The 23,833-nt window shown below is 41.4% G+C and overlaps 1 protein-coding gene across 3 annotated transcripts in view; it reads right to left on the bottom strand.

Moving 5' to 3' along the window:
- Positions 1–23,833, bottom strand: part of TANC2 (tetratricopeptide repeat, ankyrin repeat and coiled-coil containing 2) — a 383,338-nt gene that overhangs the window by 16,333 nt on the left and 343,172 nt on the right. For all 3 annotated transcript variants that reach the window (XM_030295266.1, XM_030295268.1, XM_030295269.1), the window contains 6 exons: positions 20,347–20,469; positions 19,496–19,732; positions 14,660–14,845; positions 12,299–12,392; positions 5,247–5,380; positions 3,935–4,058 (listed from right to left, as the gene is read on the bottom strand). In XM_030295266.1, coding sequence (XP_030151126.1) covers positions 3,935–4,058; positions 5,247–5,380; positions 12,299–12,392; positions 14,660–14,845; positions 19,496–19,732; positions 20,347–20,469 — 898 coding nt within the window. The remainder of the gene's footprint in view (positions 1–3,934; positions 4,059–5,246; positions 5,381–12,298; positions 12,393–14,659; positions 14,846–19,495; positions 19,733–20,346; positions 20,470–23,833) is intronic.

The raw sequence follows: 23,833 nt of genomic DNA, 5'->3' as shown, positions 1-23,833 counted from the left end.
TGCTTAAGTTTCGTTACATTACACCCCTGGGAGAATCCTCTACTTGGGCCGAATGGATGTGCTCACTGCCTCTAGACTCTCCCATAATATTCTGTATCCTCACTTTTGGTCATGTTTGCTTTCTCATGGGGAATCTTTTCCTTCCCCATGACCTGCCTCACTTCTACCCATTCTCTAGCAACCATTTCAAAATCCCCCTATTTCCAGGAAGCTTCTGATCACTGTTACCTCATCTTGAATCTGCATAACATATGTCACCTTATTCCGTTATTAATCTTTTTTACGTATCCTACTTGCATGTAATAAATTCTCGATGAATGTTTTCAGAACTCAGCAAAAGTCTTCCATTTGTAGTAGTATAAACTCCTAGAGAGAATCTTGTAAAACAGGAGGAGCTCAGTACATGTTTATTATTGGTGATAGTACCAGGCCACTTTCTCCCTCCCTAGAATGTGGGGAAAATGAACTCACGGGAAGAGCCTGAGCCCAGGCCACAAGGAAATTCAGAGTTTAATTAAACTTGTCAGCCTGCAGTGATCCCATCCCCACTCTCTTAGCCTCTTTGGTATTCTACATCTGTTTCTCTTCAACATTTGTATTTTCATCTCTAAGGATCAAGCACACTTGATACACTGTTTTGTAATTAGTCTAAAATTCAATATACATTTGATTCTTAGACTAGACTGTAAACTCTTGGATGGCAAAGAGCCTGTCATTTCCTGGCTAGTTGTGAAGAGTACCTAAGACAATTCTTTTCACACAGTTGCCATGTTATACTAACTAAATTAGGATCAGCTTACTGCATACAGAATACTTTCCAGGCTGCCTCCTCAGCTGGACAGGATTCAGATGTGAGATGCGCCACAGCTGGGCTCAGGGTCTACTTGGCAGTTACCCGCCCTATCACCTTTGTATCCCTAGAGGTCAGGCAGCCAGACTCTGTGGCTTTCCACAGCAGGATGAAGGGCTAGAAGGTACCATACCTGTAGCCCTTATGACAGCCCTTTATGTATAGGGTTATCTTGTCATATATTGCAATTAAAACATTGACTCTAACACAGAATGGATTTGAATGTGGGACAGAACCTAAGGAGTTTTCTCAGATGCAACATCTATAAATTCCCTGGACAGAGCCTCCATTGGTGGAAGAAGCAGGATAAGAACGTTCTAGATGTATGTTACAGATAAGCTGACCTTCCATAGAAGAGGAAAGCTGGAATTTAAGAAATTGGAGATATACATGAAATAAACCCCTATATTCAATTTACATCCAAAATTCAATATGTAATCTTCCTCTTCTTTCTTTTCTTTCATTTGCAGTTCATGGAATCACACCTCTTCCAAACACCCATTTTAACATTCTGGAGTTAGCTTCAACTCAACTATCCTTCCTACATGTAATTGCTCTTTATATCCCAAATCATTTTTTGCACTTGGCCTTTCTGGTCTATTCTCACAGCTACTGCACCTGGATTAGCGCCTCATTACTTCTCATCTATTCTATTACAATGCTTCCTAATTGATCCCCTGGTCCACTCTAATTTCTCCATCAAATCTACTATTCACACTACTGCCAGAGTGATTTTTTTTAAAGCACAACTCTGGCATCAATTCTCTTTTAAAAAACCTTGAAAGGCTCCCCATTGCCTTCAGAATTAAGCCAAAACCTCTTTTAATCTGTTCCTTTTCAGTTTCTTTCCACATACGTTTCCAATTTTACTTCCCAAGAGCCGTCATGAGTTCACTGGACAACTCGCATATTTCTTTAAACCTGTTGTGTGTTGGTTCTCCTCCCTAACTTTTCATTTACGATCCCCTCCCTAAAACAAAACATTTTTCCTAGTCACCTTTCAAGGTCTGCCCTTTCCTAACTGAAATACCTTTATGAGAGCTCTTAGGATTCTTGGCTTTTCAGGTATTTTTGTTCCATTCCTTCCTTCCCAGATTACAGACTCTTAGAGGGCACAGACTATAGTGTGTTAAAAGAAAATCACTCACTGGCATTATCACTAGAATAGTGTTCTGCGAATAATGTGGGCTACACACCTGTTTGTAGGGTTTGTTGCTTTAGTGGAAGTCTCTGAATTAAGTGTGAAAAAATGAAATACTGTGGATCCCTGACTTATGATGGTTTGATTTACAATTTTTCAACTTTACGATGGTGTGAAAGTGATTCGCATTTAGTAGAAACCATCCTGCGAATTTTGAATTTGGACCTTTTCCCAGGCTGGTGATGTGTGGGGACGGTGCTCTCTTGTGATGCTGGCTAATATCCGTGAGCCGCGGCTAGCCAGCAGCTGCACTAGCATGAGGGTCAACGGCGGATACACTTCTAACCATTCTGGGCCCACACAGCCATTGTTTTTCGCATTCAGTACAGTATTCAATAAGCTATACAAGATATTCAACACTATTATACAGTAGGCTTTGTGTTAGATGATTTTGCTCAACTGAAGGCTGATGTAAGTGTTCTGAACACGTTTTAGGTTGGCAAGGCTATGCTATTATGTTCTGTAGGTTAGATGTATTAAATGCATTCTGGACTTAAGATATTTTCAACAAGATATTTTAAACTTGAGTTTATCAGGACGTAACCCCATCATAAGTTGAGGAAGGTCAGTAGTACAAAGACCAGCATGTCTGCAATGGTAAGGGAGAACAAATCTCTGGAATCTGTGTCTGATAAGCTTCTATTGGCATGTGACAGACACTGTGCAGTGATCTGAAGGTTATCAGTGGCTGAAGAGGTCCTGCCTTTTCCAGCAGACTTGGGTTGTTCTGGGACATTTACTCATGCCACATCTTATCCTGAGAATCTAGGTACGCCCCTTTTTCTCCCCCAACCCCCTCTTGGCAGAAGTGAGGATAGATATCATGAAACCAGACTTGTTTGTTGGCTTGTATTGGGGAAGCAAGAACCACTTTGCACACTGGAAGAGCAGTTCTCTGGTTCAGACCCAGTGTTATGAGTCTGAGGCTGTGGAAACAAACAAATCTTTGGAGGATATAGCTAAAGACCCAATAAATCTTTGGCTGAGTTTTAGTTTGAAATCTTAGAAGAAACCTTGTTTTCTTCCTAACTCAACTACCTGCTGTTGCGCTGGCCTGGGTGTGATTCTTCAGGGGGCTGGTTTCCCTGAAGTGTGCATGCCCAGAGATGTAATTATCGATGTTTAGGTCCAGTTTGCTTAGAGGGAAGGCTATCTGGAATGGAATCATTAGGCTCCTCACAGTCTACTACCTTCTGCTTCATGTAAATGCTCAAACTCCACTAGATGGTACTGTAGAGTCACATGCGACTTTCCCACGATACAAGTCCACCATCACGCACCTCTGTTTTGTACAGGTGATTGAGGTCAGAGCAATCAAAAGGAGCCTGAAACGCTTTTGAAGGTGGTGTGACTAATAATCTGCTTTATTATTTCCCATTCAGCAGGAGTATATGAATGTTGGTTAATGTCAAAGGAGTTTATTACAACAGGAAAATAATAATATCCTGATTTCTCATATAGGGTCCCACTGTCAGCAACCGTCTTAATCTCTGTCTGCCTCCTCTGGATACAAGAAAAGTATTAGTTGTGCAGGCCTACAAGATAACTGATAAAGAAAAACTGCAGTCTTTGGAAGATGAACATTTGCTGAGTGTATATTAAAAAAATCAAAGTTTGAAGATTACAGATTTGAGTTAAAGAATTTAGAATATGTTAGTTTGATTAGAATACCAAAAATCCCTCAAGCTATAAAGAAACAAAGACTATCAGAGTGAAAGGGTCCCACTGTATCCAAGAGGAAAGGAGACAGACCTTCATATTTTAACCAACTAGATGAATAGTATCTATTCTTAACATCTCTTAGACTCCATCACTGGAAATCATGAATTCCTTGGGTTACTATAGGCACTGACCATCCCCAGCTCTGGGATCCCAGGACTGACCTTGTGCAAGTAGAAAGTCCACAGTTCCTAGATGGCCTTCAGAGGCAGCCATCATCAGTGGGGTACGACCCTGCTTGTCTGCCATGTTGACATCAGCTCCGTGGGTGAGTAAAAGATCAACAATCTGCAAATGCAGAGAAACAGGGACAAATTATCCAGGAAGAGCTGCTGGGCAGACACATGCATGTTGTTGCCTACACTGTGGAATCTCGTCCTGCTGTACAGGTGAGTCACCTCTGCTGTAACTTTCTGCTGCAAGAACTCCCTCTAGTGTCTGCACAGTGCTAGTACCACGTGATTTGATGTCTGACTCTTTAAAGGATAGCCACATGAAAATTCAACTGTGTATTTCTGACTCAGCCCCTGAGTAAAAGAGAATTTAAGATAAAAAAGGCCAACACGTAGACAAAGATGCTCTCATAATGGGAGCTCCAACATAAGTCACTACTTATGCCAGTGCCATTTTATTGATCTGTAGGGGTTGTAAGCCTACCTGCAGTGAATACTTACGACTGAAGGGAATAGAATAACTCCTTGATAACTCTTTAATACTGTTTGGCTTCTAGAGCCTTTTTTTCTACACAAATACTTCCAAAGATTAATACCAATATGGTTTCTTTTCCATCCTAAGTGTATAAATTAGCATTTATCTGGAATTCAAACATCTGGAAAGACTGCATAGCTAGAACTTACATACACCACATTTTCTTTTGGCAAGCCTGAGATACCTGCAAGCAAGCTAGCAGGGGTCTGTTGGGGTATAAACCTTCCAGAGAACCTGTGGATACTGTGAGGTATGAGAAGGAGTCACTCCATGACCAGGCCAAAAGTAGCTAGTCCTTCTATACACTATAGATCATGGTGTCTAAAAAATTTTTTTTAAACATTTATTTATTTTTGAGAGAAAGAAAGCACAAGCCGGGAAGGGGCGGAGAGATTGAGAGACACAGAACTGGAAGCAGGCTCCAGGCTCTGAGCTGTCAGCATAGCGCCTGATGCGGGGCTCAAACCCACCAACTGTGAAATCATGAGCCGAAGTTGGATGCTTAACCGATTGAGCCACCTAGGTGCCCCCCGCCCCCTGCTTTCTTAAAATTTTTTTGATGATTTTTTTTTTTAATGATGATGATTCTGAATGTTAACTTTCTGACATATTCTCAGTTAACCAGAATATTAATAACAAAGGCCCAAGTCGTCAAACCTGATGATGGCTGAGTAACCCAAACTTTGTGATTTTTTTGCTCTCTGCCTCAGAAGGCCCTGTCTAGAACTCACCCCTACGTGAGGGATTGGAAGTAGCTGCCCTGCTTACCTGCCAATGGCCCTGGCGGACAGTGCTGAATAGGGGCACTGCCCCTCGGCGGTTTGGCTGGGCCACTGCTGCCCCCTGTTCCAAGAGCAGACGACATACCTCCAGTTTGCCCCTTCCAGCTGCAGCTGTCAGTGCTAAGGGCAGAGAACACAGACTGAGAACAGGTGGGGCTTGTCCTCTCTAGCCCTCTATGTTAAGCACAGAAGTATATCTGTGTTTGGTTAATGTAACTGCTACTTTACCTCCAAGAATAATGATATTAGCCACTTTTACCATGAAGGAAAAATTTTTAACATTTATTTGTTTTTGAGAGGCAGAGAGAGACAGAGTGCAAGTAGGGAAAGGGCAGAGAAAGAAGGAGACACAGAATCCGAAGCAGGCTCCAGGCTCTGAGCTGTCAGCACAGAGCCCAACATGGGGCTCAAACCCAGGAACCCTGAAATCATGTCCTGAGCCAAAGTTGGATGCTTAACCAACTGAGCCACCCAGGCACCCTTCCACGAAAGAAACTCTTAAAGAAAAATCATCAATAAAATCACATTTAAATGGGCTCACAATATATGGAGACAACTGTAATAATAAACTTATGATTAAACTTACTTGGTTTCATTTTTCCTATCTAGCCTATCATCCCTGCTTTCGACCTCCCTCTTTTTTGGTACCTCTTCACCACAAACCTTTCACGGGTCTATCTATGCCTGGGTGGGATGCAGACAGAAGGGCCTTTGCAGAGTAAGGTCTATTTTAGAATTAGTCAGGAACCACTTCTGGCCAACCTCTACTCCTGGACCCTTAAACCTAAAGAACTAAAGTCAGGATCTGCACGTCACAGGGGCTTGGGCCAGTTTTCATTTTCTTTTTTCTTCATTAGCTGAGACAGAAGTTTCTAGTACATTTGCAACTATTTTCATATGAGGGTCAGAACTGTTCAAGGTAATAGTCTTAAAGATGAGAGAAGAGGTATAACAAAGGTTATTCTGAAGACAAAATAATGGAATCACAGATCAAAAAAAAAAAAATAGCTACAGCAACTATAAGGGACACAGAAAGAAACTTAACATTCTTCTTTCTGGGCTGCTGTCCATCGTTCATGATCTTTGACAGAGTAGAGAGTCCATGGGTGCTGATTTCATTCTCTGAGTACGGTTTCAATAGTTGCAAGAAGGATTTGAAGATATACTTTCTACTAAGTCCATAATTTTTTCAACGTTTATTTATTTTTGGGACAGAGAGAGACAGAGCATGAACGGGGGAGGGGCAGAGAGAGAGGGAGACACAGAATCGGAAACAGGCTCCGGGCTCCGAGCCATCAGCCCAGAGCCTGACGCGGGGCTCGAACTCACGGACCGCGAGATCGTGACCTGGCTGAAGTCGGACGCTTAACCGACTGCGCCACCCAGGCGCCCCCATAATTTTTTTAATATATATTTTTTTAACGTTTATTTTTTTTAGAAAGAGAGAGAGCACAAGACAGAGAGAAGGGGACAGAGGATCCAAAGAGGGCTGTGCACTGACAGCAGAGCCTGATATGGGGCTCAAGCTTGTGAACTGCAAGATCATGACCTGAGTCAAAGTCGGACATTCAACTGACTGAGCCACCCAGGTGCCCTACTAAATCCATCCTTGAACAAATATAAATTTTTCATTTCACCATGGGGTCTCAAATGCATAGGTTCAGTGTTTTAAAAAGAATGCGGATAGAGAAATTTTTCCCAAATTGACTTGGAAAACTGATGTGGTGATCAGCAAGTCCTTCCTTTATTATGGCTACCTACTCCAAAGACAAATCAGAAAGAGACAATATTTGGTAAGTGCAGGTAATATTTCAGTTTGCAAATGTTGGTATCTAATCAGGGAAGCAACAGAAATTCAAATCAAATGGTCACTTGAAATTTTTTTCATTGAAGGCAATCTGTGGCATTTTTGTCTTTGGGCTTGGTCAAATTCATCCACAGTTAACTCATATGCGAAGCCAAACTAACTACCTGTAGTTTCCACTAAGATTAACTTCAAGTAATCTTTTCTTCCCTCAAGGATAAGAAGGGCTTATGAAGAAAAATGTGACAGTTTTAGAAGATGTATTCACTCAAACTAGATGTATCTATGCCTTGTCTTATGTGTGTTTTCAGTTTTATTTTTGAACTGTTAACACTGTCATTTCTGTCCTATTCCTCACAGGAGGGTAGTGGCTTATCTGAGATGAGGGTCATTTCCAAGCCCTGAATGAGTGAATATAGGTATCAATGGGTATGATTATTTACTTGAAGTTTTGTCTCTTGTTCCTTACATCAAGGTGATCTTCCCTCTTTGCCAAGTTCATATATCTAACAGTTCAGGAAAAACAACAACAACAACAACAACACTGTAATTCTTGGGTGAGAAAATAAGAGTGGCTTAAGAACTTGACTGGAAATCATGTTGTACACCTTTAAGTTTACACATGTTATGTGAAAATTATATCTCCATAAAGCTGGAAAAAAAGAACTTGACTGGGGTAGACACTTGTTAGGAATCTTAAGAATCATCTTGTTGGTACATAAAATAAATGATTGGGAAATTTTCTAACTCTTACTTTCTGATTCCATTTAAAGTAGCTATGAGGTGATAGGGCTGCAGCAAACCTCCCTTTTAATTCCCTGGGTATGGTGGGGGAGGGTAAATACATTCTTTTTCACGGAAGAATTTATAGCCTGCTGGAGAAAATATAGACAGTATTTCAGAATCAAGCCTTTCACCCATGATGCCAGTTTATAGAACACTGTTGAGAATGTACAACCAGTGCCCATCTTGAAAGCTAAAATTTATATTGTTCACTCTAACCTGGAGTTAGACTGCTCTGGCTGGCCCATTTCAACTCATTGGATAACACATTTATATGAGAAGGAATGTTCCATTTGGCTTTTTTCTTTGTTGTATCATCTCTGTTGCTTAGGTTATGATGTAATTTGGCAGGAATCTCCAGCTGATAGCTGGACATGGCCATTAACACAGCTGGCCAATTTCATCTCAGAACAACACAACTATGTAAAATGGGATCTGTATTTTTCAAAATCCAAGAGCAAAAAAACTGCTCTGGCTGGATTTTATAGAAGTCTTATCAGAAACTGTTAAAACTTTTTGAAAGAAAGAAGATTAAGGTAAAGCCAGTTCTATAAAACAACAAACTGATTCTTAGAGCAAACAGCAGTTTGGAGCCAAATCTCTTCCTAAAAGACCAGTAACAGAATTTGTTCCGTAGCCTGTCAGCATCTGATGAGATTATCTGACATAAATGGTCTTTTTTTCAAAGTGAAACATCTAAGGAGTCTAACGAGGCAGACAGGATGCAACTCAGAGTTGGGAAAATAGCCAAAGTCTGCTTGGATGGGATGGTGACACTAAGCAGAATGCAGCAAAGCAAATGGCTCTTCTGTTTATCTATTTTCAACCATGAAAGAACATAACACAGACGGGTCGTGCACGGCCAATGAGAGGGAGGTGGTTGGGGAGACATAAACTGATCACTGGTATCCAAAACAACATTAATTAAACATTTATTGAGCTATTTGTCAGACACTGACTGTCTCTGCTCTCAAGGAACTCAAGGTTGAGTAAGGATAACAGACAGATAAAAAATACACTACTATCCAGTGTATACGTTTTTGGAGGTAATGCAGAGAAAGAAGTGTCTGTGATCTTTAGGAAGAGATGTTAATCTGAGCTAAATGCTGAAAGAGAAATAGAAGACTTACAGGCATGCAAAGACAAGGCGAGGCATGCTAGGCAAAGGGAGAGCACATAGGAAGTTCGCACTGATGTGGGAAACAACATGTTTATTGTTACTGGAGTTACTAGAGAAGCCAGGCAATAGATGAGGCTAGAGATCATGACTGGTCTTCTTAAGAATATGCTAAATCACTTCATTAATGGTTCAGGTGGTCAGTAAAGGGTGGTAAGCAAGAAAGTGACATAAACAGATTGTGGCCCACAAAGATCACTTTGGCTGAAGTCACAAGGGAGATGAATCAGGAAAGGGTGACAAGATCAGCTAGGAGGCAGTTGCAATAAGGCAGGCGAGGATGATAAGGGCATGAGTTATGGGCATCTTGTTTATTTTGTGAACCCTTGCTTCTTTTGGGTCATAGGATGGTTCAGGCCCTCCAGAGTTGCTAGAAGCTTTTAATGCTGGTCTTGGTCTATGCTCGTAAGACAAGGGAGAAGAGGGAGTGGTGAACAATATTGTCACCTTAACTGCTTTTCTTCTGTACTGTTCCATAAGAAGTCTATGGAAACCCTGTGGGATGGGAGGAGACCAGCCAGATGGTGAAGGGTGGATGTAGGCAGATACTATTTGGAAGGATAAAGAGGCTGCAAAAGGAGGACAAAGGCAACTAGGATATTCTATTGACCTGCTTTTAGAAAACCCACTATATAAAAATTATATCTCAGTTAATATTTCACTATATGCCAAGATAAATTTCACTGATTCTAAGATGCGTTTTTCCCTTCACGTTTTAACAACTCTAAAATTGGGGTGAATTTTGCAAGTGATGTGATAATAAAGAATGGTGGCATTTGATAGGCTGAGGGTTTCTTTTTTTGTAGTAGCACAAAAAATAATGGCTATATAGTTTCTTGCAGTTAGCGGTGCCTTAGAATTGATATAGTAAATCATACAGATTGTTGGGAACATCACAACCACTGTATTTTCCTGAGGTAAAAATTGTGTTGTTCAGACCAGGGATGTAGGTACAAGACCCAACCAGCTGGCTGCAGGTCACAGACCTTCATTCTCTATATAAAGGGGACATATATAAGATTTTGCCATTGGAGAAATAAAACGTCACAAGTTCGATGGGTCATTATAAACTGTAAATGACTATGTGCTACAAGGTAGAAAGGAACACGTACGTATATTTAGTAAATCCATCACTATAGACCGAAAAGCAACTCGTAGTCTCTTCAATATTAGTAGTGAAGGTGTAGGGACATTTTTACATAGTGCGAACATAATTTCCTAGAAAATTTTCTGAAGCCAAATAACTGTTTATAGATCTGTAAGTTATATTACAAATGCATTTTATTCTAGCTCTATTTAAAAAGCATTTTATGGGGCGCCTGGGTGGCGCAGTCGGATAAGCGTCTGACTTCAGCCAGGTCACGATCTCGCGGTCCGGGAGTTCGAGCCCCGCGTCAGGCTCTGGGCTGATGGCTCAGAGCCTGGAGCCTGTTTCCGATTCTGTGTCTCCCTCTCTCTCTGCCCCTCCCCCGTTCATGCTCTGTCTCTCTCTGTCTTAAAAATAAATAAACGTTGGAAAAAAAAAAAAAATTTAAAAAAAAAAAAAAAAAAAAAAAAAAAAAAAAAAAAAAAAGCATTTTATGTTTATAATGCTTAAATTATCTCAATAAATATCAAGTTAAACACAACATAATTCCGATTACAAGCAAATTGACATGAAGCTTGGATTTTTTTTTTTTTTTACAATCTTGAGATATGGTCCATATTTAAATAAATTAATGTAGCAGACTTTGTTGCACACCTTAAAATGATGAGATATTTAAAAAGACCTGAGGGCACACAGTTTTATTCTAATAAGAAACTCCTATCAATAAAAGTCTTCCACTTGGTTCACTCCCTTCTTGAACATTTTTAAGAAATTCTTTCAAGTACAGCACTAAAATATGCTTGATATTCATCACTATGATTACTAGTCTTACAATTCCTATCCCCTATCACCATCAGGCCATATTTATTTATTTATTTTTTTGCCCTCCCCTGGGGTTCCACGTGGCCGGCCTGGCAACACAGTGCTGGGAAAGGTCGAGCTACCGGGAAGTCCCAACATGTCCGTCCCTTCTGCAGCTCTGTTGCAACACACATACTCCAGAACTGCCGACATCCTGGTCAGTTCCTTCTCCTCAGTTTGTCCTCTAGCTTTCCGTAGGGTAGAGTCCCGGAGACAGCAGCTGTTTCCAGCTGCACAGTTTCCTTTAATCTGTCACGGGCTCTTAAGCTGCAGCTGCCTGGCATCTGTTCCCTTTGGCTCTTACAGAGGGAGGGATTGTTTGAGAAACAAATTCCTGAGCTCTGGACCATTCTACATGATGTTAAAGAAGCCATGAAACCTACCTATGATTTTTGCCATCAATGGAAATAAGACAATTTGATAGATAGCTCATTGTAAATTTTAAATGAATTCAAGTGCCTTCTTTATTTTTAGTAACATTCTGACTCTAACCAAAACACATACCCTTCTTGTTTAATAAAATATTCCCCCTAAATTGGCCATCTCAATATTGGTCTACCTCTGGCAAATATGATACGTATCTGTGGTGACTCTACAGCTTTCATTGCCCTGGTCTCATAAAAACACATAAAAGGTTACTAATGTTTCTCCAGATGTTCCAGTTTAGACTTGGGGGAAAGACAATAATCATTTCCTGCAAAGGCCACAAAGAAGAAACTTCTGTTTATGTGGTAAGTACCAAGCAATATAGAAATCTCTTGGCTACAGATCAGAAGGGACTGCCATGGGCTGTGCCTGAGAGGGTGGTCCCTTCATTTCGCATCCAGAGAGCAACTGTACTTGTAATGTAGCAGTGTAACCATGTCAGATACCACTCCGCCTGATAACACTTGGTTAAGCCGGAGGTATGGATACAGATTGAATCTCCCGGTTTACAACTGCAGGTGGAGCCATTTTGATGGGAGAAACATTTACACGTAACTACTGCAAGGATCACATAAAAGAGAGGCCACAACTATTTTCTGCTCCGGTTTGGCACACTGGAAGGAAATTTTTAGTCTTTTAAAAATATTTGGCAACAGGAACACGGTAAAGTTTTGGTTGAAAGAAGACTCCGGTGCTAATGATATAGAGAATCCAAAGGAAAGAGGAAGAAGGCCATTGCTTGACTTTTCACTTTGGCTGAATCAATCTCCAATACAAAAGCCATCGAGATGGAGACTATCAAAGGTATACCAGAGGAAAAATCAGGGTGTGAGATGCAGCGTGTCCCCACACAAATACAACACATTTATGAGAAAAGACAGTAATGTCCATGAGAAGTACCTGTCTCTCCCCAGAGACTGTCAAAGCTGTTGATCTGCGCTCGCTCTACTTCTTCTTCATCTTTTTCTGGAAGATCAAGTAGGTAGGAGACAATCTGAAACAAGAAGTTGTGTCAGCTCACACTTCAGGTGGGAAACTATGCTACCAGCTCTAGCCTGTGAGGTCTGAAAGATACCTGGATGACCCAAGGGTGACAAGATCTCTTGCACACGAAAGAAATCAGAACTGACTATCCCAGCCAAGAAACCCAAAGCTTCCATGATGAGCATCTGTTTTATCGGGTACGGTTTTTTTTTTCCAAAAAAATTGTTAATGTTTATTTATTTTTGAGAGAGAGAGACAGAGCATGAGAGGGGAAGGGACAGAGAGAGAGAGAGAGAGAGAGAGAGAGAGAGAGAGAGAAAGGGAGACAGAGAATCCAAAGCAGGCTCTATGCTCTGAGTTGTCAGCACAGAGCCCAATGCGGGGCTCGAACTCACGAGTTGTGAATCATGACCTGAGCCGAAGTCAGACGCCCAACTGACTGAGCCACCCAGGTGCCCCTATTGGGTACGGTTTCTATGTTTCTCTTCAACACCATTCACTTACATAGCATGTGGCTTTTAAAACATTTTTTATTCCTTGTATTTAAGTTGAAGAAGCAAGCCCTCATTCTCCCAATAAAAATACCAATAAATAAAGAGAAAATACTAATCAATCAATAAAAACCAGAAAGCAAATATGGAGAAAATCTAGGGCTGTATTTCATCAGAGTATAGCAGTGATGATTTTTTTCCTCTCAGAAATACCAAGACAGCTGTGGGGACAGCAAAGGGAGAATGACTACTGACATGAAAGCAAAAGTGACAGCTGTTTCCAGGGATCTGTCTGTAGAGAGAGCTCACAAACCCACTGATATTAAATATTCCAGTTTTGCTTAATATCCCTTCCGTGGCACATCAGGTCAGTGGGCAGGGTAGCTGTGTCACTGCAGCAGCCCATGCCCCGTGAGACAACAGTTACTGGCCCGTGACAGCCGAGCATTGCATTGCCAGTTTTGTAAGCCGGTTGCTGAATGAAGGTGTTTGTTTAAAGTTAGGTAACAACCAACTACATTATATTAAAAACAAAGGTTAAAAATACAAAATTTCATGACTTCTTAATTATTTAACTACATTGTGCATTGTCTGTACTCCTGATCGTGTCTGTCTGGTGGAGACAGCACACAGTGGTGTGCTGTGCCTCTGTGCATCTCTTCACAACCCTGTGCTCAGGGCTGTCACATGGGTCACTCTACATCAGCTGCGGTGGGAGAATTTACACTTTGGAAACTGGCAGACATTTCACATCAAGAGTTGATTTACTGCTAAAGCTCCAAGAGGTTCCAGTTTAATTAATATAATTGGTATGAGGGTAAGTAGTAGTTTAACATAGATCACATACCAGATTTAATGACAATAAAATTATTGGGAAAAGAGAAAATTGGAGTGTAGCTCCATTTGTAAATGATTGCTGAGATGCAACCACAGGTTGACTTAAGATATGAATTTCACAAAAATCGAGCATTTCATTAAAAGTATTGTATATTTCATTATTTGTAGACTGTGTGCTATGTGTTCTTCATAGCTGTAAAATTTACACTAATTTTAAGTACGTACGTACGTACACACACACACACACACACACACACACACACACTTCTGCTCCACTACACTACCCTCTTGGATCTTGGAGCTAGATGTTAAACATTTTCTGGCAAGTATCAATTGCATATATTTGCCACTATATTATTACTATCAGTAATAAATAAATTAGCAAAAATACAGTTTGTATAGTGTTTAACAGTTTTCAAAAGCACCTTTCGTACCAGCTTTGTAAAAAAAAGTATTTATTAGACCCATTTTCCTGATGGGAAACTAAAGTTCTAAGAGATTAGGTAAATTACCCAAGGTCCAGAGAGAATGAGTAGCAAACTGGGACTCAAACCTGGTCCTTCTGAGATTCCAAATGTTGTGCTCTTCCCTTTCCAAACCGCCTCCCCATGTGAATGCAGGTCAGTAAATAATCCTGAGGAGCCCAGTGTCACTGTCTGTTATATCAGAGTGGCAAGATGGGGAGGAATTAGACTGGCCGATTTCCAAAGTACTTTCCAACTCTCAAGTGCTATATTCATAATTCTACATATGCTGGTATTTGAGGATTCAAGTGCGTCATGGAGTTCAATTTCCTATTCCTCAAAGCAGTGACCAAAAAGCTAATTCATACTAATTAGGCTGGTAATTTTGTAATAATGCAACCCTTTTTAGCCTGTTTCCTCAGTCCTTCAATACACGGCTTGAAAAAAATCCCCCAAGTCCTCAACCTTATCACCTGTTTTCTTACCTCGGTGTAGCCCATGCTGGCTGCAGCGATGAGGGCCTGCTGGATGGCGTGGCTCTTCTTAAATACTCCTTGCTGCTGGCCGGCCATCGTCCAGTCACACTGAATCAAAAACTTGACAACCTCCAGATGACCTCGGAGTGCAGCATGGACCAAAGCGCACTGCCCATTCTTGTCCAAATGATCCACCTCGAGGGGAAGGACAGAGAAATGTGTGTGAACAAAGACTTGTGGCCGCACTTCTGATCCAGTCACACTGGCCCACTGCACACGACTACACTACCAAGAGCCATCCCTTCCCATATCCTGAACCATTCTCTAGAGAAAATCTAGAAAGTTCTCGCCTACTCAGGCTAGATCATTGCTGAGCTGTAACTCTGGTAGATATCCCTCAGGGGAGAACTTCTTTTCATAAGGCCAGACTTTTGTTTTCACAGAAAAAGGGACCAAACAAACAAACAAACAAACAAAAACCCAACCAAAACTCCCAGCTCCAGCTTTGTTTTCCTGAGATACATTCATTCTCCTTTGTCCTCAAATAGTTCTTTTCAGACCAAGATTTGAAAGACTGTAGTTCTGCTGGCACAAAAAACTGTCTTTGAAATCATGAAAGGGAAGAAAAACATTCTGAAGCTCACATTTTTTGGTCTTCCAAAGAAGCAAAATACCTCATATCATGAATCATACTTTTGACCACCAAGCTTTGGCGGAGGCCACTTCTTCCTTCCAACGGGAGGGCGGAATCTCAAGGATCTGGCCAAAATGGCTAGCGGTACTTGGAGCTTGAGGCTAGACCATGTTCCAATAGCAGCTTTGCTAGCTGCAGTGGTGGTTACAAGTGTAGGTTGAAAGAAGAGCCTGGTTAAGATCAGTCTACCATAAGGTAGCTACAAGTTTCAACAGAAGAGTAGCCTCGTCTGGCAGGCAGGCTTCCAGGGGTAGTTAGAGCACCTGAAACGTAAGTTCTCCACCTGGTTCTCCCCAGTTTTAGTTCCACCCGCAATCTACTCAACAAATGTTTATTGAATGCCTACCATGTGCAAGGTACCACACAGGATGAAAAGGTGAGTAAGACAGTAAATATAGACTCTGTTCTCAAAGACTTTCAACCAAGGTAGGGCAGGTACGACCGATATAAACAAAAGCCTATCCAACAAGGAATAATAAATGTCATATGGAAAGTAAAAGTGCAATAAAACTGGAGAGAATTCCCAATTAGAATCAGGAACAGATTCTGAAGGAAAGGTTCTATAGTCTGAATGTTTTTGTCCTCTTGAATTGTATGTTGGATTTCTCACCCCCAGTGTAATGGTATTAAATGGAGAAGTGATCAGTGTCCTAATAGAAAGGTCGCAGAGAGCTTGCTTTCCCTGTTCCACTATGGGAGGACATAGTGAGGAGGTGCTGTCTATAAACCAGGAAGCTCTCACCAGATGCTGGATCTGCTGGCACCATGGTCTTGAGACTTAGTTTCGGAACTGTGAGAAATAAATGTTGTCTATTAGCCACTCAGTCTACGGTATTTTGTCATAGCAGCCCCAACAGACTAAGAAAAGGCCCATCTCAACTGGCTGAGATAGTTAATGACTAACTCTAGTTGTTGTAAGGTAAGGCACATGAAGGGGAAGTTTCAACTACAAAGTTGAGAGGGTCTTTTGGGACCAGGGTACGGATACTTTTGAATGCCAGGCTAAGTTGTCTGAATTTTAATCAGTAGGTAATGGAGAGTCATTGAGAATTTTCATGCGCATACTGTATTTTCAAAAACTAAGAGGATGAATAAAATGTGTTTTGGCTCATTGGAGAAATGATTAATTCCTGGGCTGGGGCATTACTAGTAAACAATGAGTATGGAACATCTTGTGGTGCCATAAAGCACAGAAACACTCATAAAATAATTTAGTGGAAGTTGAAAGGATACAGGAACCAACTTGAGGGAGGTCCCAAAGGCCAAATCTTGGGCAATTTGAGCAAGAAAATAAATAATAATGGTAATGGGTTACATAGGTCATAACATAAAATAAATAAAGGAACCCATAGTGCTATAAATAAATAATCCAATACATACACGGGGGAGAAGGGACAACTCTTCTTTACATTAAAATTCTAATTAATAAATGTTGAAGGAATGAGGGAAACGGAAATTTGCCATTAGGCAAAAACACCATAGCAATCATTATTGCAGCAAGAATCTGACAGGTGGGACCCTAAAATCAGTGAGCAAAAGCATAAGAAACAAGCTATCTGCCTAGTCTCAAAGCATATCCCTAAAAGATACTTCTTAATTACAAAGGGAAACACAGTGGCTTCAGAACTGAGAAATCTGGAAGGCACAGTCCTGCCCAAGGGAGAGAGGTTAGCATCCCTGTAACGGGGGATCTGACGATGAGGAAAGATCTATCTAAAAGATCTCTCATTGGGGTGCTTGGGTGGCTCAGTCGGTTGAGTGTCTGACCTCAGCTCAGGTCATGATCTCGTAGTTTGTGAGTTCGAGCCCTGTGTTGGGCTCTGTGCTGATAGCTCAGAGCCTGGAGCCTGTTTCAGATTCTATGTCTCCCTCTCTATGCCCCTTCCCCACTCATGCTCTGTCTCTGTCTCTCAAAAATGATTAAACGTTAAAAAAAAATTTTTTTTTAAAGATCTCTCATCTAATGCTGAGAAAAGATCAACCTACAAATGAAGAACATTCTAAAAATAATAATATTCTACAAATAACTATAAATTCTTCAGTATTTTGGTGCTGATGCCATGGGAGAGAGTTTGAGGGTGGAGAAGACCAAAGGAGAGAATCTCAGTGAACAGTGTCATTAGGAGAAGGAAGAGAGAAGAGCAACCAGACAGGCAGGAAGGGAACCAGGCCTGTGCTACAAATTCTGGGAAACGTGTCAATATTGCCAACACTATGGAGAGGTTTAAAGGGGTGAGGAATGAGAAAAGTTACTTTACTTGGTGATTGGCAGTTGTTAACAACTTTTGAGAGCAGCTTCGGTTGAATGTCAAGAGGTTAGGTGTTTTGTTCGTTGGTTGGTTTTTAAAGATTTTATTTTTAAGTAATCTCTACACCCAACGTGGGGTTCAAACTCACGACCCCAAAACCAAGAGTCACATGCTCCACTGACAGAACAAGCCAGGCATCTCCTCCGCCATTTTTTTTTTAAGGAATATTTTTTATTAGGCCCTGAAAGAGATGAAAAGAGACTTTCTCTCTTTTTAAAAAGGCTTTATCACTTTTAATTCTCACGGTGACCCTATTAATCCTTTTGATGGATGCAAATAGTGAGACAGAGGTTAAATGACTCATCCAAGTGCTCACAGAAAGTAAGTGTAAATGTAGGCTTTGACCATGTGACGTTTGATCCCAAAGTTTTTTATTTTAATGACTTAACTCCTCTTTCTTTCATGGAGGCCAGACTACAAGCGGTGAAGGGGCAGTGAGGAAGCAGGTAGAGATGGCTCATAGGACAGGATTGGTGGGTGTGGAAGGGAAGAGATGGAGTGGTGCTTCCAGTCAGCAGGAGGGTGGGAAGTTGCTGTCTGGGTTACAGGACACATTCATAGGTTTGTTGAGAATTCAGAAAGAGAATGAAACAAAATGTGAGAGAAGAGCAACACAGAGATAGAAAACACAGGTGGAGCCAAGTGCTCTGGAAAGGAAGGGAAGCACTTCCTCCTCTGAGGCAGCAGTGAAGGGAGCGTAGGTAAGGATTAATAGTCTTGAGATGAAGGCACATTGAGATGAACTCAATCTCGGTAATGTAGGAGGGCAGGAGAGGTTGGGCAGGATCTTAGGAAGAATGCAGATGATTTCTGTATCTGCTCTGGGGAAAACGAGAGAGGGCTTAGAATGAGAACTGGGCAGTAGGGAAGATCCAACTGAGATCAGAATATGAGTTTGCAGCAGTAGTAACAAGGTCCAGTTGTTCTGTTTTTAGAGATGTTCATTCAAATGAGCAGGATTATAGGTGGACATTATAGGTCTGTGTCACAGTAAATATCTAAGGCTCTGGGATTTAACTGAGAGTCTCGAGTCCCAGTTCCCGAAAGTCTCAGGAGTCCCCCCCTTCTTCCCTGGTAAGAACACTGGACACCTCAGAATGAGGTCATACATATTACTTATATTTCACCGCAAAACCACTAAAATCGTCAGTTTGTTTTCAAGACAAACAAAATGCCACAAGGCTACAATTTTCCTTAGAGGCCGACATTTTTGAGACCAGCATTTTTCTTTTCACCAAAATTTTGAAAGAGAGTTTTCTTTCTTTCTTTTTTTTTATCAGCAGCTCTTGAAATACCATGAAGCAAACACTTTTTCAGAAAGGTCTTCTGAGAATTAAAATACACCAGCAGAGACACTTCTGAGGGCATGTGAATCATGTTCTCCCCATACCACTATGGCGCTGGTCCTCAAGGCTAGGGTCAGGGAGTCTGGCCCCTGTTCTCACCTCCGTGGCTAGTTTTCCTTCTCTACATATGAAAGGCTCAGAGTCTGTGGGCACAGTTCAGTTAGGCCCTCCCAGCGCAGGGTCTTTGCTCCTGCACTTCTCCTTCCTTCCTCACCCTGCGCCCAGTAGAAAACTCCTTGGCAGTGAGGTGGAGACTTTTTGTGGCTGCTGATAAACGCAGTTTCCTAAGTACCTCCCAGGGGTTTCAAAACTGTGTCCAGGTGTGGAATGGGCAGTGGCAAGTGGACACACACCGGGCTCCCTGTGATTTGCTCCCTCATGTATTTGATGTGCTCTGCCTAGACTCATGAGGTAACACAGGAGACAAGGAAGACTCTACAGCAGGGAGGGAGGAAAAGGGAGGAAAGGAAGAGGAGCAGAGTGGGGCAGCCATTACCTTGGCGCGTTTCTTGCACAGCAGCACAACGATGCTCAGGTAGCCTGCTGCCGCGGCATAGCCCAGAGGAGTCAGGCCGCTTTCCGAAGACGCATCCACGTTGGCCCCAAACTCCAACAGCAGGGCCACCATTTCTGTGTAACCAAGATGAGACTGCACACACAGAATTGGAGCATTATTTAAAACCTCTGTCCGGTAATTAATGTTGGCACCTCCCAAGATCAGGAGTCGGCTGACCTGGAAAGAAGTAAACAGAAATTACACACAGGCCAAGATCAGTTGCAGTCTTTCAGCCACCTTTAATCAAGTCCCCTGGGACCCCACAATAGCACCCAGCAGCATCTAGTAGCTGCCCTATTTTATAGTCTTCACTTGCTCCTTTCTCAATACTTTGCCTTTAGAAAGGGTGGTAAAATGTCTCCTTTACATGAGCTGCTCAGTCATGAGCGCAAATGTCACCCACACAGTAGTTGTGTTCACACAGTCTCTGCTAAGTGAGCAACAGTTCAGAAAAGCTCCTACTGACACAAAGCCTACCTGAGATCAATTTACTGCCTAGAAGCAGGAGCACCTGATCCTATAAACCAGCGCCAGCTCAGAGAAGGTAGTAGTTTAAGAGGTCTGGTCTTCAATTCACAGAAAAAAATGCAACAATTTAAAATACATCCGATTATTACTGCTTCTCCGCCTTTTGGCTAAGACCAAGTGTAAAATACATTAGATTATCAATAAAAGACTGACTGGTAGGAGACAGTCTAAGGCAAGTCAAAGATCAATTAAACAGCCACTTAAATGTCCTAATTTTACTTTTGCACAGCTAATTCTTTAATCTGTCATTTACATGCATTTACCTTTATATTTGGAGTGTAGAGATTTCGTAAAGATGCCAATGCCATGGAAAGGCCTTCTGTGCTGTAGGAGATCCAGAGACCTTGGAGGATAGAGGAGGACACGCCAACTTTTTTACTCAAACCCTGAAAAAGAAATCAAGTCAATTATTAGCCCAGCTGAAGAGGACCGTCGGTAGTGAGTTAGTGGCCTCTAGGTTTGTTGTACTAATAAATGAGAGTAGAGTCTTGCCTTAACAATGTCCATGGCCAGCAAAACCAATCTACTCATGGGGATAAAGACTAGTCCTGTGGCAACAAGCTAACTTAAATGGTCTCTATCTTAGCAGTCTCTGGCAACAAATCTACTTATTACCCCTCTTTTCTGCTATGCTGGATGTAATTCTTTCCCCACATCTTTTCTGACAAAGATAATGCAGTGTGGTCACTGATTTCCATCTCATTTTCTTCCTGGGCATTTGGGAAAAGATGTTTCCCAGCTTCCTTTACGGTTAGGTGGGCCATTTGACTGAATTCTGGCCGGTGAAGTATGGGCAGAAATAGTATGTTGCATCCAGGCTTGGCCCCAATCCCCCCCCCCCCCACTTTCTATTGCTTCTCTTGACTGCGGGCTGAAAGATCCAGCGGAGGAGTCTGAGGCCCTAGACTATTTCAGAACTACTACATGGAGGGAGCCTGCCTAATAATCTTCCCTAAACTGCAATGTGAGAGAGAAAAAACCATTCTCAAATCACTGAGATCCTACAGGTTTGTTATAGCAGCTAGCACCCCTCACCGTGACTAACACACCCTAAAGTGATCACATCTGTTCATCCCTACAAAAACAACATAGGTTTGATTGCCATCAGCGATAAATTTTCTCTAGTATGACTGAATAGGTCCCACGCATGTACTAATGTTTGCCCCCTTCACCTGGCTTCTCCAAAAGGAAGTCAGAATAATTTTGAAAATTTCTGGATAGTCATATATTCTCTGGCAATCATTTTACTCTTTTGCCTATATCTGGGTGAAGTGAGTTAAAGCAGGAAATCCTGAGGAAAGGAAGATACTAACAATGAAGTTTGGCACCTAATAAGTGGATCTGGGGAGGTATTCTCTTAAAAAACTTAAGCTACTTTTGCCTGCTTTGTTCCTTGAAATGCAGGTTGTTTTTGCCTAGAATACCTGCATATGTCCAAAACAGCAATTCATGGCCAATCTTATTTTATTTATACTCCTGCCCCTATTCCCCAGTCCCCATGACTGAATTATTTTGAAGCAAATTCCAAACATCTTTTAAGTTACTATATAACTATTTAAGTAAATGCCTCAAAAAAGATAAGGGCTCTATTTAAATTTTTATTTGAGAGAGACAGTGAGAGAATGCTAGAGAGTGCAAGTGGGAAAGAGGCATAGAGGGAGGGAAGGAGGGAGGCAGGGAGGGAGGGAGAGAGAAAGAGAGAGAGAGAGAGAGAGAGAGAGAGAGAGAGAATATCTCAAGCAGGGTCCATGCTCAGCACAGAGCCCGATGCAGGGCTTGATCCCATAACCCTGGGGATCATGACCTGAACTGAAATCAAGAGGGATGCTTAACTGACTGAACTACCCAGGTGCCCTGATAAAGGCTCTTTTTAAAACAAAGCTCAACATCATTATCATACCTAAAATTAACATGGACCCTATAATATCAAATATCCAGTGTTCAGATTTCCCTGACTGCCTCAAACAAAGACATAATTTATTTTGGTCTGAATTGTGATCCATAAAAGGTCCATATGCTATAAGTGATTTTAAAACACTTTAAAAATATAAATAAAAAATTAGATATTCTTCTATTAATTTTATTTATTTATTTAATGAAATTTATTGTCAAATTGGTTTCACCCAACACCCAGTGCTCATCCCAACAGGTGCCCTCCTCAATGTCCATCACCCACTTTCCCTTCCCCCCACCCCCCATCAACCTTCAGTTTGTTCTCAGTATTTTAAGAGTCTCTTATGGTTTGCTTCCTTCCCTCTCTGTAACTTCCCCTGCCCCTCCCCTTCCTCCTGGTCTTCTGTTGAGTTTCTTAGAATCCACATATGAGTGAAAACATACGGTATCTGTCTTTCTCTGCCTGACTTATTTCACTTAGCATAACACTCTCCAGTTCCATCCATGTTGCTACAAATGGCCAGATTTCATTCTTTCTCATTGCCAAGTAGTATTCCATTGTATACATAAACCACATCTTTATCCATTCATCAGTTGATGGACATTCAGGCTCTTTCCATAATTTGGCTATTGTTGAAAGTGCTGCTATAAACATTGGTGTACAAGTGCCCCTATGCATCAGCACTCCTGTATCCCTTGGATAAATTCCTAGCAGTGCTATTGCTGGGTCATAGGGTAGATCTATTTTCAATTTTTTGAGGAACCTCCACACTGTTTTCCAGAGTGGCTGCACCAGTTTGCATTCCCACCAACAGTGCAATTTCCCGTTTCTCCACATCCTCTCCAGCATCTATAGTCTCCTGATTTGTTCATTTTAGCCCCCTCTGACTGGCGTGAGGTGATATCTGAGTGTGGTTTTGATTTGTATTTCCCTGATGAGGAGTGATGTTGAGCCTCTTTTCATGTGCCTGTTGGCCATCTAGATGTCTTCTTTAGAAAAGTGTCTATTCATGTCTTCTGCCCATTTCTTCGAAACTGGATTGTTTTTCGGGTGTGGAGTTTGGTGAGTTCTTTACAGATTTTGGATACTAGCCCTTTATCCGATATGTCATTTGCAAATATCTTTTCCCATTCTGTTGGTTGCCTTTTAGTTTTGTTGATTGTTCCCTTTGCAGTGCAGAAGCTTTTTATCTTGATGAGGTCCCAATAGTTCATTTTTGCTTTTAATTCCCTTGCCTTTGGAGATGTGTCACATAAGAAATTGCTGCAGCTGAGGTCAGAGAGGTTTTTTCCTGCTTTCTCCTCTAGGGTTTTTATGGTTTCTTGTCTCACATACAAGTCTTTCATCCATTTTGAGTTTATCTTTGTGAATGGTGTAAGAAAGTGGTCTAGTTTCAACCTTCTGCATGTTTCTGTCCAGTTCTCCCAGCACCATTGGTTAAAGAGACTGTCTTTTTTCCACTGAATTTTCTTTCCTGCTTTGTCAAAGATTAGTTGGCCATACATTTGTGGGTCCAATTCTGGAGTCACTATTCTATTCCATTGGTCTATGTGTCTGTTTTTGTGCCGATACCATGCTGTCTTGGTGATTACAGCTTTGTAGTAGAGGCTAAAGTCTGGGATTATGATGCCTCCCACTTTGGTCTTCTTCAATATTACTTTGACTATTCAGGGCCTTTTGTGGTCCCATACAAATTTTAGGATTGCTTGTTTCTAGCTTTGAGAAGAATGCTGGTGCAATTTTGATTGGGATTGCACTGAATGTGTAGATTGCTTTGGGTAGTATTGACATTTTAACAATATTTATTTTCCCAATCCATGAGCACAGAATGTTTTTCCATTTCTTTGTATCTTCTT

The sequence above is a fragment of the Lynx canadensis genome, chromosome E1 (assembly GCF_007474595.2).
Source record: "Lynx canadensis isolate LIC74 chromosome E1, mLynCan4.pri.v2, whole genome shotgun sequence".
NCBI classification, from domain to species: Eukaryota; Metazoa; Chordata; class Mammalia; order Carnivora; family Felidae; genus Lynx; species Lynx canadensis.
This window is presented reverse-complemented; position numbering and strand designations above follow the sequence as displayed.